The sequence below is a fragment of the Cicer arietinum genome, chromosome 5 (assembly GCF_000331145.2).
Source record: "Cicer arietinum cultivar CDC Frontier isolate Library 1 chromosome 5, Cicar.CDCFrontier_v2.0, whole genome shotgun sequence".
NCBI lineage: Eukaryota > Viridiplantae > Streptophyta > Magnoliopsida > Fabales > Fabaceae > Cicer > Cicer arietinum.
Window position 1 is genome coordinate 63,178,952 of NC_021164.2, and position 13,439 is coordinate 63,192,390.

Below are 13,439 nucleotides of genomic sequence, written 5' to 3' on the forward strand. Positions count from 1 at the left end.
CCTTACCTTATTTCAACGCTTTCACACACGAATACAATTCCATGAGCAAATAGCCTTTGTTCATTGACTCTTTGTCCATCAACCGATCTAACTCGACAATTTATGAGTAAATGTTAAAAATAAATTATGAGAAGATACTCTAAAAAACTAAATTCGAAATTCGGTCAAGGAAAATTACCATAAATCAGAAAACCAATCAGTTGATAATATAGTCATTTTTCACACAGTCGTTTTGGCGTTGGTTTCACTCAAATCGGACTTACGGTGAAGAAGAACAGTGCAAAGTAACAAATTATACAAACAGAGAAGTCGGGTATTTTAGAGAGAAATTGGTATAGTTAAAAATCTGGGAAAATGTGTTTAATTGACTAACTAAATGTATAAAATAACATACTGAAATTTCGACAAAAACGAAGATAATTTTCTGAGACATCAATTTTCTTCTATTTTTCCTCCAATTCTTCCTGGGAGCAGCCGCTGCATACTTCTTCCTCTATCTTCCTTTTTAATTCTTTAATTAGGTGTTACTTGGGCTTGACCCATAAAATACATTTTATGTTTTATTTATTTATTTTTAATAAAACCAACAACTACCAAAGTTATTTTTTTTTACACTTTTTTGTTTAACACAATTTAATTACTAATATTTTGAAATTAATACTTGATGTATTAGAGTAATTAAAATAATTAAAAAAAATTGACTTTAAATGAATACATATTATTAACAACTCAAACTCTCATATTCAAATTAATCACTATAATTATACTTATTTTTCAAAATACTTACGATATAATAATATATCATTAGAGAATAGTCAAAATTATAAAATGAATAAATATAACAACAATATTTTATATTAATTACTAAATCATAATAAATATACATATATAATCAAAATTCCAAAATAAATATATAAAAATAAAGAAAATCAAACACAATATTACTATTATCTCAAGATGATTATTTATAAATTAAATAATAAAAATAAGATATCTTTAAAAATAATTAAATATAATTAAGTGCATATTTAATATTAATCAAACACACAAGAAAATATGATATTAATTATCAAAACTCGCATATACACGTAAAATCGCCTAAATCTTATTCTTTAAAATATTTACACTAATATACTATTATTTTTTAGAAAAATATATAAAATAATACAAATATAACATTATTTGTTATTTATATCACTTATTTAGTCAAATCTATACAAAATTAGTGTATCATAGAAAACTTCCATATAACGAAAGTTAGTCACAATAAATAGAGGTACCAAAACTGCGATTCAGGCAAAAATTTAATGAGAAAAATACAAATATTTATAGCATTTATGTTAATGCATTAAAAAAAAAAAGTTACGATTTTCTTAACAATCTTATTTTTAGCATCAGTAGAAAAAGCTAACATTATTCAAACCACAAATATTAAATGGAAATCATTTAAGTGAAAGTCCAAGAATGAGTAAAATAACTAAAAATACAAGAACAAGATACATTTCATATTACACCAATAATATTAAGACTCAAATAGCCTTGTGATGAATAACCTTCTTGATTAAATTGTTAAAATTATTATATGATGATCCTCCCAATTCAGTAGCATTTTTAGCTTTTTTCTTCCACTCTAAGCTTTTTTGTTTCATTTCTTTTCCTTTATCTCCTTTCATCATTTCCATAACAAGCTCTGTTATCTCTTCCCTTTTGACATCATGATTAATTTCCATCCCCATTTTCCAAGAGTTGCATAAATATCTACAATTGGTTTGTTGCTCAGCATAGAAAGGCCAACAAATAGTAGGCACACCAAAAGAAATAGCTTCAATTGTAGAGTTCCATCCACAATGAGTTAGGAAGACTCCAATTGATGGATGAGAAAGCACTTGTTCTTGAAAGCACCAAGTAGTTATGTAACTTCTATCCTTAACCTCATCTAGAAACTCTTGTGGCAAATTGAAAGATTCACCAATTACAACATCTGGTCTCATTATCCATAAAAATGGTACCTTGCTATTTGCTATTCCAAAAGCAAATTCATTCAAATGATGATCAGTCATGACAGTAATACTTCCATAATTAATATATAGGACTGAACAAGCTTCCCATTTATCTAACCATTTTATGCATTCAGTGTCATTTTTCCAAAAACTTGAACCACTTGCCTTAAAACCATTTTCTTTCTCAGGAAAATGTCTACCAAGCATGTGAAGTGGCCCAATGCTATATATGTTTGGGTTTTGGGCCCTAAGGGTTTCAAGGGCTTCACATTCCAATTCTTCGAATGTGTTGATTATGATTGTTGATGATCTCAAACAACTTTGTGCCTCAGAGCCCATGAAATTAAACATAATATCATTTAGATCTGTGACTCTCATGAAACTTGGAAGGTCTTTTAGTCTCATATCTTTTATTCCTGAGATCCAATCTAAACTTGTATCTAATGTGCCATCAGCAACAAAATTTTCATCTAAACATTTGACAATTAAAAGTAAGTTATTAGGTATAAAATATCATGTTATGAATTTGAAATAATGTCATTTTTGTTTGTAGTTAGTGGTGTTCATATATAAATGGATCAATCCAAATGAAAACCGCAAGTCAGTTCAAAAAACTCATAAATCAGACAAAATCAAATGTTCTTAGGTTTTTTTTTTTTTTTTTGTTATCTCCTTTAATCTAAAATAATAAATAGTTTATAGAATATTCTTCTAACTACATATGCAATACTTTAAAATAAATAAATACACCACATATGATGGGAGGTAGTCCAACATGAACCCTCAAAAATAGCTCAAGGGTGGACCTTTACTAATTTTATTAATAAAAAATTATAATAATATCAAATGGAAACATGTATATATTTTATTAAAATTTCTGAAAATTGATTAACATGGACGTTGTCAATTAATATATGTAAATTGATTAACATTATGCATTAATAATAATCTATTAATATTTTTTTACTATAAATAAAATAATAAATACCACTCGAAATTTACATAATCAATATTTTTTTTAACACATAAAGAGGACAAATTACTTTAAACTAATAAGTACTACTAAATTAAAAATGAACATATAGAAAATTAATAAAACATCTCACATACAAATAATAAAATAAACAACTATTAAAATTTATATATTCGATTGAGTTCGATATCAAAAAATATTCCAAAATCTGAATAGATCCTAACAGTTTGGCAAACAATATATAAAAAAAGTTATGTTTTTGTAGGTTTTAGACCGATTTGTGTTATTTGTTTGGATTATTTTGAATATCAACACCCTTTACATAAATAAAATATAAAAACATGCAATGCTAAAAGCTAACATAAAGAAAGAGATGCTAGTTTACCTTTGAATGGAAGAATGGCTCTTTTGACAAGTTCATCAAATTGTAAATATCCCAGAAAGCCACAAGTTGAAGCTGTCCAAAATTGTAGCTCTGGAATGCCCAAATCTTTGGCTACTCTTCCAGCAAAGTCAAAATTACCATCAGCAATTATGCAAGTAACTGGATATGGAGATGAAGAGTTGAGCTTATTCACAAGCTCTTTGAAAGGAGCATAAAAGTTATTTCTAGTTGCCTCACACAACGTTGGAATATCTTGTGTTGCATCTTTATCAAATGGAGGTAAACCATCAGGTATAGTTTCAAATTCAAAATCAGGAATATCCTTAACAAAGTCTTGTCCAAGAGATTTCACCAAACGTTTGTGATTGAATTCGGTGTTCACAAAAGTTATGTGGAAACCCATACAACGTAGGAGTTTGGTTAGTTGCATGAATGGATTCACATGACCTTGTGATGGAAATGGTACACATACAGCATGAGGCTTTTGTTTATGTGGAGTAGTGTCCATTTTATTGTTTTTGATATTTTTGTTCAAATATCAATTTTTTCAGTTTTTGAATTAATACGAGTACTTAATTTTACAATGGAGGTGGTTTAGCTTCCCCCTCATGTCTTGTATATATATAATATCGTGTTACGAATATATTATTGTAGTATATAAAAATATCGATGTATATGTGAAGTTATCTTATACAATATATACAACGGTGTATCTTGCACAAAATACTGAGAGAGTCGGGAAGCAATAAATTAATATTAACTAAAATATTATAATTGAAATTGTTAAAAGTCATATAGTTTTTTTTTAGAGTTTCACACAATTTATATATAGTAGACAAGTTGAAAAAGTTAGTTGAAAAAGTTAGAACTACAGTTCTCACATGTTTTACAATTTTCACGAGTTACACAATTTTCACAAGTAACACAATTACACAAATTTTTTGAACTTCACACAATTTAATCAAATAAAATATATACATTTTAGGATTTTCATCTGTGTCGAAAACTCTATTTTTAAAAAATACATCAATTTTCTTATGTTTAAATATTGTATCACTTCTAAAAAAATATACATATTAATTAAAACAATTCACAATTAAAAAATCGTATCACACTATATCATATATCAATGATTAACATATAAAAATTTGCTAATATATAATAGTTGAGTTGCTAACTAGAGTGTCTCTTTGAAATTAGATAGTTTGAGTTTGTTGAATTAATTGTATTATATTTTATTAATACAAATTATAGGAGAAGAAAAGTTAGATAGAGAGGCGAAATGCAATGTTAGTTTTTCAAAATTATAACATGTTATTATTATATATAAAAAAAAAAATTAAAAATACTCGTGATCCTATCCGCTCCCGATCTGCCCACTGATCATTTATATGTCTTGAGATGGGTTTGTCTTTTTAGCGTTTGGGTGAGAATAAAGGGATAGGAATCTTAAAGTGTATGTACATAAATATTATTAATTAAGTACAAGATTCTTAAAATAAATAACACTTTGATCAAAATTTTCAGTTATTTATTATATTTTTAATTACCATTAAATATGTTTTTAATCCAACCCCAGTTTAATTTTGAACTTTCAATGAATGAGTATACTACTTTATTATTCGGTTTAAGTTTCATTACCTTACTATTTATTGTAGAGATAGACATAGATAAAATTAGATAACAAATACTTCCTTCCGAATGAATTATATATAAAAATAAACAAATAACACATTAAAAAATATTATTAATTTCATTTAATTTAATTTTTAAAATTTCAATAAAAAATTAAGTCTATTATTATATTACTTAGTGAGTGATAGATTGAGAATTGAAAATGTAAAAAATTATATTTAGGGGACAAGAGGTAATTTTGAGATTTTTTAATTAATTAGAAACAAAATTATTGATTTTATTATAAAGAGAAAATAGATTATAAATTTTGGTTGTCCTTCGCTTAGCTGGTAGAACAAATACTTAGTATATATGATTGATTTTGTTTTGTAGATAATATAAATATTTTAAAATTTATAGTGTAATAACATTAGGTGAACACTCTTGCAACTTAGAGTTTTATTGAGTATAATGTCTAACAATCAATTATTTAAAATAATTTATCATATTTAATTATTTTTTAAACAGTTTAAATTTACTATTAATTTTACCTTAGGAGTAAAGACTACCCATCTTTTCTCATAGATACCTAAGAGATTGGTTATTTTGTAAAAATATTTTCAATCTGATTTTATTTTTTAGATTTGTGTTAATTTTATTCGTTAATAAGAAAGTAATATACTTTTGAGGTGGAATCTATATTTTTATAAACAATATAAAAATATTCAAAAATTGTTTTTTTTTTCTTTTCGAAAATGTATATTCTAACTAGCATTTTATATTATATCCACGACAATTATGTACTTTTCCTATCAAAGTAAAATAAACACACATATTTAGAAATGAAAACATAAATATTTTCAGAAAGTAAGAAGCTCCTAAAAAATTCTCTATAAAATTAAATTGTCTTTCTTTTGAAATGAAATATATACAAAAATATTAACTGCAAATTTGATATGTTTAATGTTAAATTAAGATCAAATAAATCAATTTTCGAATTACGTTTTTTATTTATATTTTATTCAAAAAAAAAATTCATGTATAAAAAATAAATTTAAAATGACAACTAAAATTATTGAGTAATAACCATTCGATTTGATATTGAACGTTTTTGTTGAAGAATATTGATTGATTATATAATATCAATTGCAAACATGTGCACAATACCAAAATGGTATAACACATGTGATATATATTTGAATCCCTTAAATATGTGACTATGGATTCAATAATCTATTGTGTAAAAAATATATTACATCTGTCTTTAATTACATATATAACTAACTCGAGAATTTACTATTCTTTTTATAATATTATTTTTAAATTTTCAACTATTTTAATTATTTTTTTATTAACATGCCCTTAATTAATTAAATCCTTTTTATAATCTACAATAAATATTATAACATAAACATTAGTATTACTACTAACTTTTTTAATCTTTATAATTTAATAAAAAATTATTATATTATGCTCAGTTCATTTTAAAATATCACTAGATTATGGCCCGCGCGCTGCGCGGATATTAATTAATTTTATAAATTTTATAAGTAATATTTTATGTATTATAAATATAGTTATCTTATAATATTACTTTATTGATTTGTAATAATTGAATATGATTAGGAAAATTAAAATGAGGGAAAATTTTGTTTATCACAATCATCTAATCTAATTTAATTTTTAAAATATTTTGTAAAATTCGTATCATAACTTATTATATAGGATAATTGTTTGACTCATTGTACTTTGATTAACATTTTATTTTTCAACATATAATGATACTTGTATTTATTTGATGAAATAAAATGTAAAATACATATCCAAAAATAAGATATAAAAATTTAAAAATATGATTGACCATTTAATATTTTTTATTTTAAAAAAGTGTTAATGTTGAATTATATTGTAGCGTAGTCTAAATTTATTTGTTTTATTAGTATGATTTTTTAATTGCGAGCATGAGAAGTTGTTGTAAAAAAAAAATTATTGAATATATTTCATCAAGAGTTTGAAATTAAAAAATAAGAAATCAATTTTAGGTATTTAAAATTTTTAACTAATTGTTTGTGCAATTGAATTATCGTTATGTTGATATGTACCAAAAATAAATTTTATTAAAAAATAATTTAATTTTATGCAATACTTAAATTTTCATTTATTTTTTAACATTCAAATTATCATTATAATAAGGAAAATTAAAATAAAAAATAGCATTCAATTATAAATATATAATTTAATTGATAAAAATTTAGTCTTAACATATTTTTTCAAAACACATATATATTGTAAACTTTTGTTCATTATATTTTTTAATATATTCATATATTATAATTTTAAATAAATTTATGTATTTTAATAATTGGAAGTAACTTTTTTAATAATTTTTCATATATTCTTATTTTATGATTATTTTTTATAAATTTTTGTATTTTTTGTCAAATAGAATATATATTTTTATTGTATAAAATGTTACTAAAAAATGGATTGACATAAATTGAAAGAAATTATAAATGGTTGACATTAATGAGTAATTGAATTTTTAAGGTATAAAATCATTACTCACCATAAGTGGAATAATATAATTGTACAGGAGGATATTTATGTCGATATTTATGAGTGATTAGGTGGTTTTTTCTATTAAATTTAATGACTAATAATATAAATTATTACCATTGGTAAATGACTAATAATATTATAAAATAATTTATAAATTTATTATAAAATAACTTATAAAATAATTTGATAATAATATAAATTATAAATTATTATCAAATTGTAAAATAATATATAAATTATAAATTTATTATAAATAATTGTAAAATAATTTTATAATTTATAAATTCATTATAAATTATTACCATTGGTAAATGACTAATAATATTATAAAATAATTTATAAATTTATTATAAGAAATATGGATTAAAGAGATTAAAGAAGTTGGTGAAGAAGATTAGACATTGAGAATGATTGATAGGAGAGAAAGGAGGAGAGGTCTACATCAGCTTTTTGGCGGCTGATGTAGAAAATATTTGTATAGGTGGATGAAATAGAATGAGGTGGCATTCGGAGGTCTGTTTTAAATATATATAATAGATTGCAAACAACTATCATATATGCAAATGATACTCTTGTCTGATGCATTGCAAATGATACTTAGATACATATGATGCGTAAATCAGTTGCACAAAAAACACTACTACAATCAAATTATGCAAAGCAAGCACACCACAAAGCAATTAGACGCAAGTTGGAAATTAAGATACAAGCACGCAATTAATTGTATTGCTATATGTTCTACTTTTCTTCCCCTTGGACATTATAAAAGGGTGAAATTTAAAATAAAAAAAAAAAGAAAATACAACATAAAGCCAAGCATAAAAACACACACACAAGCAATAAAAATCAAGACCATAACACGACATACAAATATTTAACAAGATTAATTTGCTCAAAATAACAGGAAAAAATAGAGAAAAAAGGAAAGGAAACATTTCATTGATTTGAGAGCCAATATGTCAAAGAAAAACAATAGAAAGAAAAGAAAACTTAAAAAAACCTAATCCTAGATAGAAGATCCAAAGACATCTAACGACACTACTCAATGGTGAGAGACATTTGAGAGGTGAGAAAGTCTAACTTGCGTTGAACTTATTGAAGTGTTATCTAAGCTGCAAGCTGTTTGAGGAGAATTGTCGTTCACCATCGTGGGAACTTCAAACGGTTTTTAACGAGAAAAAGATGATTTATGAACTTTTCAACTCTCAAATTAAGTAGTTCATGTTTTAAGAATTTTAGGAAGATGAAGACTCAACAAAAGACGAGATATTGAACTGATTTTTCGTAGAAGATTCAAGTCAAAAAAAAAAAAATATGGATGAAAAAGGATTTGGATTGAGAGAGAAAGGTTTTTAACGATATAAAGATGATTTTTTTAGAAACAAAAATTGAAAAGGAAGAAATCAAAACGTAGGTTTGAACGAAAGTAAGCTAAGAACCATTTTCAAAAAGAACATAGGTGATACAATCAAAGACAAGACAACAGGGACCAAGACAGAAGATTCATATCACAAGAATAAGAAAAGACTACACAAACATGCAAAACAGAGTAAAAGCATTTTTTAGACAGACAAGGACGTACAAAAAAGAATTTATTGAAATAAATTGCAGAGTACCAGAATGATGATAGACAAGGATGATTTAGAAAATTTGTGCTTACTGTTTCTTACTAGAGTTTTTCAGATTTTCTTTTAGATGATTTTTTAACCAGATGCATAGTTAGCTTGGTTCTGATCATTCTTTCCTCTAAATCAACAAATGCAATCCTTTTTTTTAGTGCTTTGATTTCGTAGATGTGAGTCTCAAATGATGAGTCATGCACACTATACACAAGAGGCAAAGATCTTCTCCTTGAGCAAACAAAGAGGTGGCTTCAGACCTTGCAGTTAGAGGATTGCCAAAACGGCTTTTTTTAAGGTTTTGATATGTCCATGAGTTGGCCAAATGATGAGATATTTAAACTCATTTGTTATACATATGTCTCTAGTGAAGGAAAATGTGATGATCTTGTTGGAACCAAGTTTGTTTGAAGAAATATGTCTCTTACATGTTTTGATGATAATAAAATCATTTGTGGGAACAATTTAAGGCACTAACGTTTTGATTAATTGTATATGTAGGAAATCAAGTGCTTATTTAATATGTTCTTATTGTATCTTCTAATAATTGGCTAAAGAGAAAAGAAACCAAGAAGTCACTTATGCGCTACAATCAAAAATTGATGATGCACACCTTTGTTTTTAAAAGCTTCATTTGCCTCTAGAAATGCATGCAATTATGTATTTAAACTACCTCTGACAAATTCAATATGTGTTCGGTATCGTCTGCCTTTGATGAATTCAACAAGTGTATGTTTGTTTGCCTTTGATAAGTTAAACAAGCAAGTAACTGAATCTGCCTTGGATAATTACATCAAGGATTTGATCATCTGACCCTAAGTTATTAGGTATCCTTTGAAAAGTCAAGACTCCAAAGAAGACAAAGCAATTGAACATCCTCTAATAGACAATCTGCTACTTGTCTGAAGAATTTTAAGACATGTTAGAAAGGGAAACAAAAAAAACTTCTTTTTCTTCTAAAAACTTTGTTTTCACATCTAGACCTCTTAAATCAGTGGTGAAATATATGGACTCGTTATCATTGATGACTATTCAAGATGAACATGGGGAAAGTTCCTGAAACACAAAGATGAGTCACATAAAATTTTCACTATCATCTTTTGCTCCCACATTTAATATCTCCAACCTTATAAAGATTGGGCTGGTGTACCTCAAGCACCGTATTCGACTCAGTGGTGATGCCAAAAGAACAATGTGTCAATCAAGTCGATCTTTGACTACTCTCTAAGAGTTTGATGAATCAATTGCTCCCATATTTGTAGAAGACAACAAGAAAGTCATTTTGGAATATTTGAGAATGTGTCAGTCTGGCCAAGTTGTGGCCCTAGTTTGCTTTTCTTTGCCTTTGTTGCACAAGATTTTACGAAGAAGCACAAAAAATTCACTACAACTCTAAGCATTGAAGAAGATGACGAATACATAACCATCGCCGATGAAGACACGACAACCCCTCTTCAGAGTAAGAAACGACAGGTAAGTTCAGACTCTGAGTGCCCTATTCCTCTCCATGTTCCATTGTACTCTATGATTTGTGTCAGTATGTCAGCCTTGAGTACATGTTTTTCAGTTATGTGTGCAGGCTTTAGGATAGTTCAAATCAGTAGTGTACTTTACTACTTGTAGTCTTGTACTTGCATTTGCTTTATAAGAAGAATGATCTTTGTGATATGCCTTTACTGAAGCATGTATTTGATTCTTCAAATTCTGGAACAAATGTGACTTAGATTGATCTTTTGTTGATTCTATATGAGAATATAAGATGAATATTGTTTCCATGATTGATCTTTTTCAAGGAAACTGATTATCCTTGTTTATGCCATAAACAAAGATCGTTCTTCGTTTCTCAACAGAAGGTCAAAATCAATCTTCGTTTTCCAAAATCAATCTTCTTTTTCCAGAACTGCTTTTTTTGATCTGATTTGTGATGTTTGATACCTATCTTGTTTTAACATACTCAAAAACACATGTTAAATATCAAAACACTTAGAATCATAATTAGAATTCTTAATTAACTTTTTGTTTGTTTTTATCAAAACATTAAATTGAGATTTTGTCTCAACAGTTTTGTGTTTGGTGCCTTGTTTGGTTTGTTCTTGTTGTTATTCTCAATTTGTACTCCTTATGTTGTCTCTCTGGTGTGGTTTGACGTTAGATGTGCTGCCAAGTCAATAGTGTTCTTCGTAGAGTCGTTTCCCTCCTACTCCTAGTTGTAGTCTTTTATCCCTTTGTTTTGTTTTCTTTGTAATTTGAATTTGAGTACTCCTTTTTACTCTTTGTAATTATGTGATTTTAAATAAAGAAAATATATATTTTTTTATTTTTTTATTTTGAGTACTCCTTTTACTTGTTGAATTTGTTTCTAGTGTACTTTTTCCATTAAAAAAATTAAAATGTTTTTTTTTAATAATGAAAATAAAATGTAAAGATAATACAAAGATAAGATAACTCTTACGTAGAAAAGTTACTTACATGCGACCAAATTTTTTGTAGATATAATATGGTGTTATAACTATAAAGATAGTTAGATTTAGAAAAATAAACAAATAACTAGATTTAATTGTTATTATAGTTGCAACATTATAGTGCCGCTATAGAGGATGTTGCTCCCTATTTAATGTTGGATTAGTACATAATCATCAAATTGTTAGTCTACATATTTATCCACATTTTTAATAAACCTATCGCAAATAAAATTTTAATTTGCTTCAACAATTCAGTAATAATCTATTGAAAAAAAAATTCAGTAATATATATAGACCAACTAGCCCAGACTACAACTAACCAAATGATAATACAGGGGGTAAAAATAGATTAAACTGAACTAGGTTTAATTTGCAAGGCTCAAGTTAGACTAGTAAAAAAATTAAGATCAAAATTTGGTCAGCATCCTATGATAGATTTATTTTTTGGGTTTGACTCCACCATTTTTAAAATTTTGGTATGATTTATTAGTTTACTTAAAAACATATTTCATATTAACGTCTTTAAATGATGATTTAATTTATCTTTAAATAAATAACGATCTTATAGTAAATGAATTTAAATTTTATTTTGAAATCTAATATGACATTTTAAAGAATTTAATTTTATATGATATTATATTTAAATTTTATTTATAATAAGATTAAATAAGTTTCAGTATATAAAAATTTAAAAATAAAATTAGTCCTTATAAACAAATTACAAATTTATCTCTATAAAATTATTTTGCAAGCAGATATAGTCCCGACAAGAATGTGAACATATATTTTTAAATGATTTTTATACATGCATGTTTACAAAATAATAAAGAGTCGCTCCAAAAAATAAGTTAAAAATCAATTTTTAAGTTCATATTTTTTATACTTTTATCATGAGTTTATAACGTTTGAAAAAGTAATATTTAATTCATCACAAATTTAAAATATTTAAATTTTTTATAGGAATTTTTTATAATGTTGTAAATATAATTGTAGAAACTCATTTAAAAATTAAAGGACAATTAAATAAGTTTAGTTCCAACAAAAACTAAAACAGTTTGAAGGATAATTTTGAAATGACTACAAAAAGTAATTTTTTAACATGAATAAAACAACACAATTTGAAAATTTTAGACGTGCATTCTTTTAATGGAATGTGCTTCTTTTTTTTTTTACTCATTTAACATATTGTGCCAAACAAGGGTAATGGTGCATTTTATAATTTAAAGGACTTAAAGTTTTATAAAAAGAATTTTAAAAGATCAAACTCACACTATTGTGAAATATTAAAGATTATGGGATATATTTTGCCTATGTTTTTAGTTTTTAGGATATTATAACAACATAGAAAGGATTGAAGAAAAAGTTAAATATATTTGTAGTTCTTACAAAATTTTGACATTTGAAGGTGCAAAAGCACGAGAAATGAAGATTGAATTGTGTTTTGTTTTATCAAAAAAAAAAATTTCAAAATTTGACTCAATATACTAGAACGAATATAACATATCAGAAACATCAATAAAACAAAGTATTAGGATAGAGGGAAAAAGATTTATATTAACTCATTACCAACATGACAACTTGGTCCAGTCCCATCGCATAGAAGAATTTATCTACTAATTCAGAACTCGAACTACAACACTTGATGCTACAAGTCAATTTTCTCAACTTCTAGTCTGAAACCGACAGACCGTTTAAGCACTACAACACATTGACCCTACAAGTCAAGTATTCTCAACTTTCAACTTGAAAAACTTACAAATCGTTAAGGCAAAATAATCACTACTAGATTGGATTACAAATGGGTGAAACTTAGTTATTTGTTTCTTC

General features: G+C 25.7%; 1 protein-coding gene across 1 annotated transcript; it reads right to left on the reverse strand.

Moving 5' to 3' along the window:
- Window positions 1-1,399: 1,399 nt before the first annotated feature.
- Window positions 1,400-3,930, reverse strand: UGT85K9 (linamarin synthase 2). Its single transcript, XM_004501943.4, has 2 exons — window positions 3,359-3,930; window positions 1,400-2,470 (listed from the first exon to the last, which is right to left on the reverse strand). Exons 1-2 carry the CDS (start codon window positions 3,864-3,866, stop codon window positions 1,530-1,532), a joined length of 1,449 nt encoding a protein of 482 aa, XP_004502000.1. The 5' UTR covers window positions 3,867-3,930; the 3' UTR covers window positions 1,400-1,529.
- Between the last annotated feature and the right edge of the window lie 9,509 nt (window positions 3,931-13,439).

What these genes read in the sequence shown, in the direction of transcription:
- UGT85K9 (XM_004501943.4), bottom strand. Translation starts at nt 3,866, where the DNA reads ATGGACACTACTCCACATAAACAAAAGCCTCATGCTGTATGTGTACCA. An exon ending in AGCCATTCTTCCATTCAAAG is followed by an intron (nt 2,471 to 3,358) that starts GTAAACTAGCAT and finishes TCAAATGTTTAG; the next exon opens with ATGAAAATTTTGTTGCTGAT.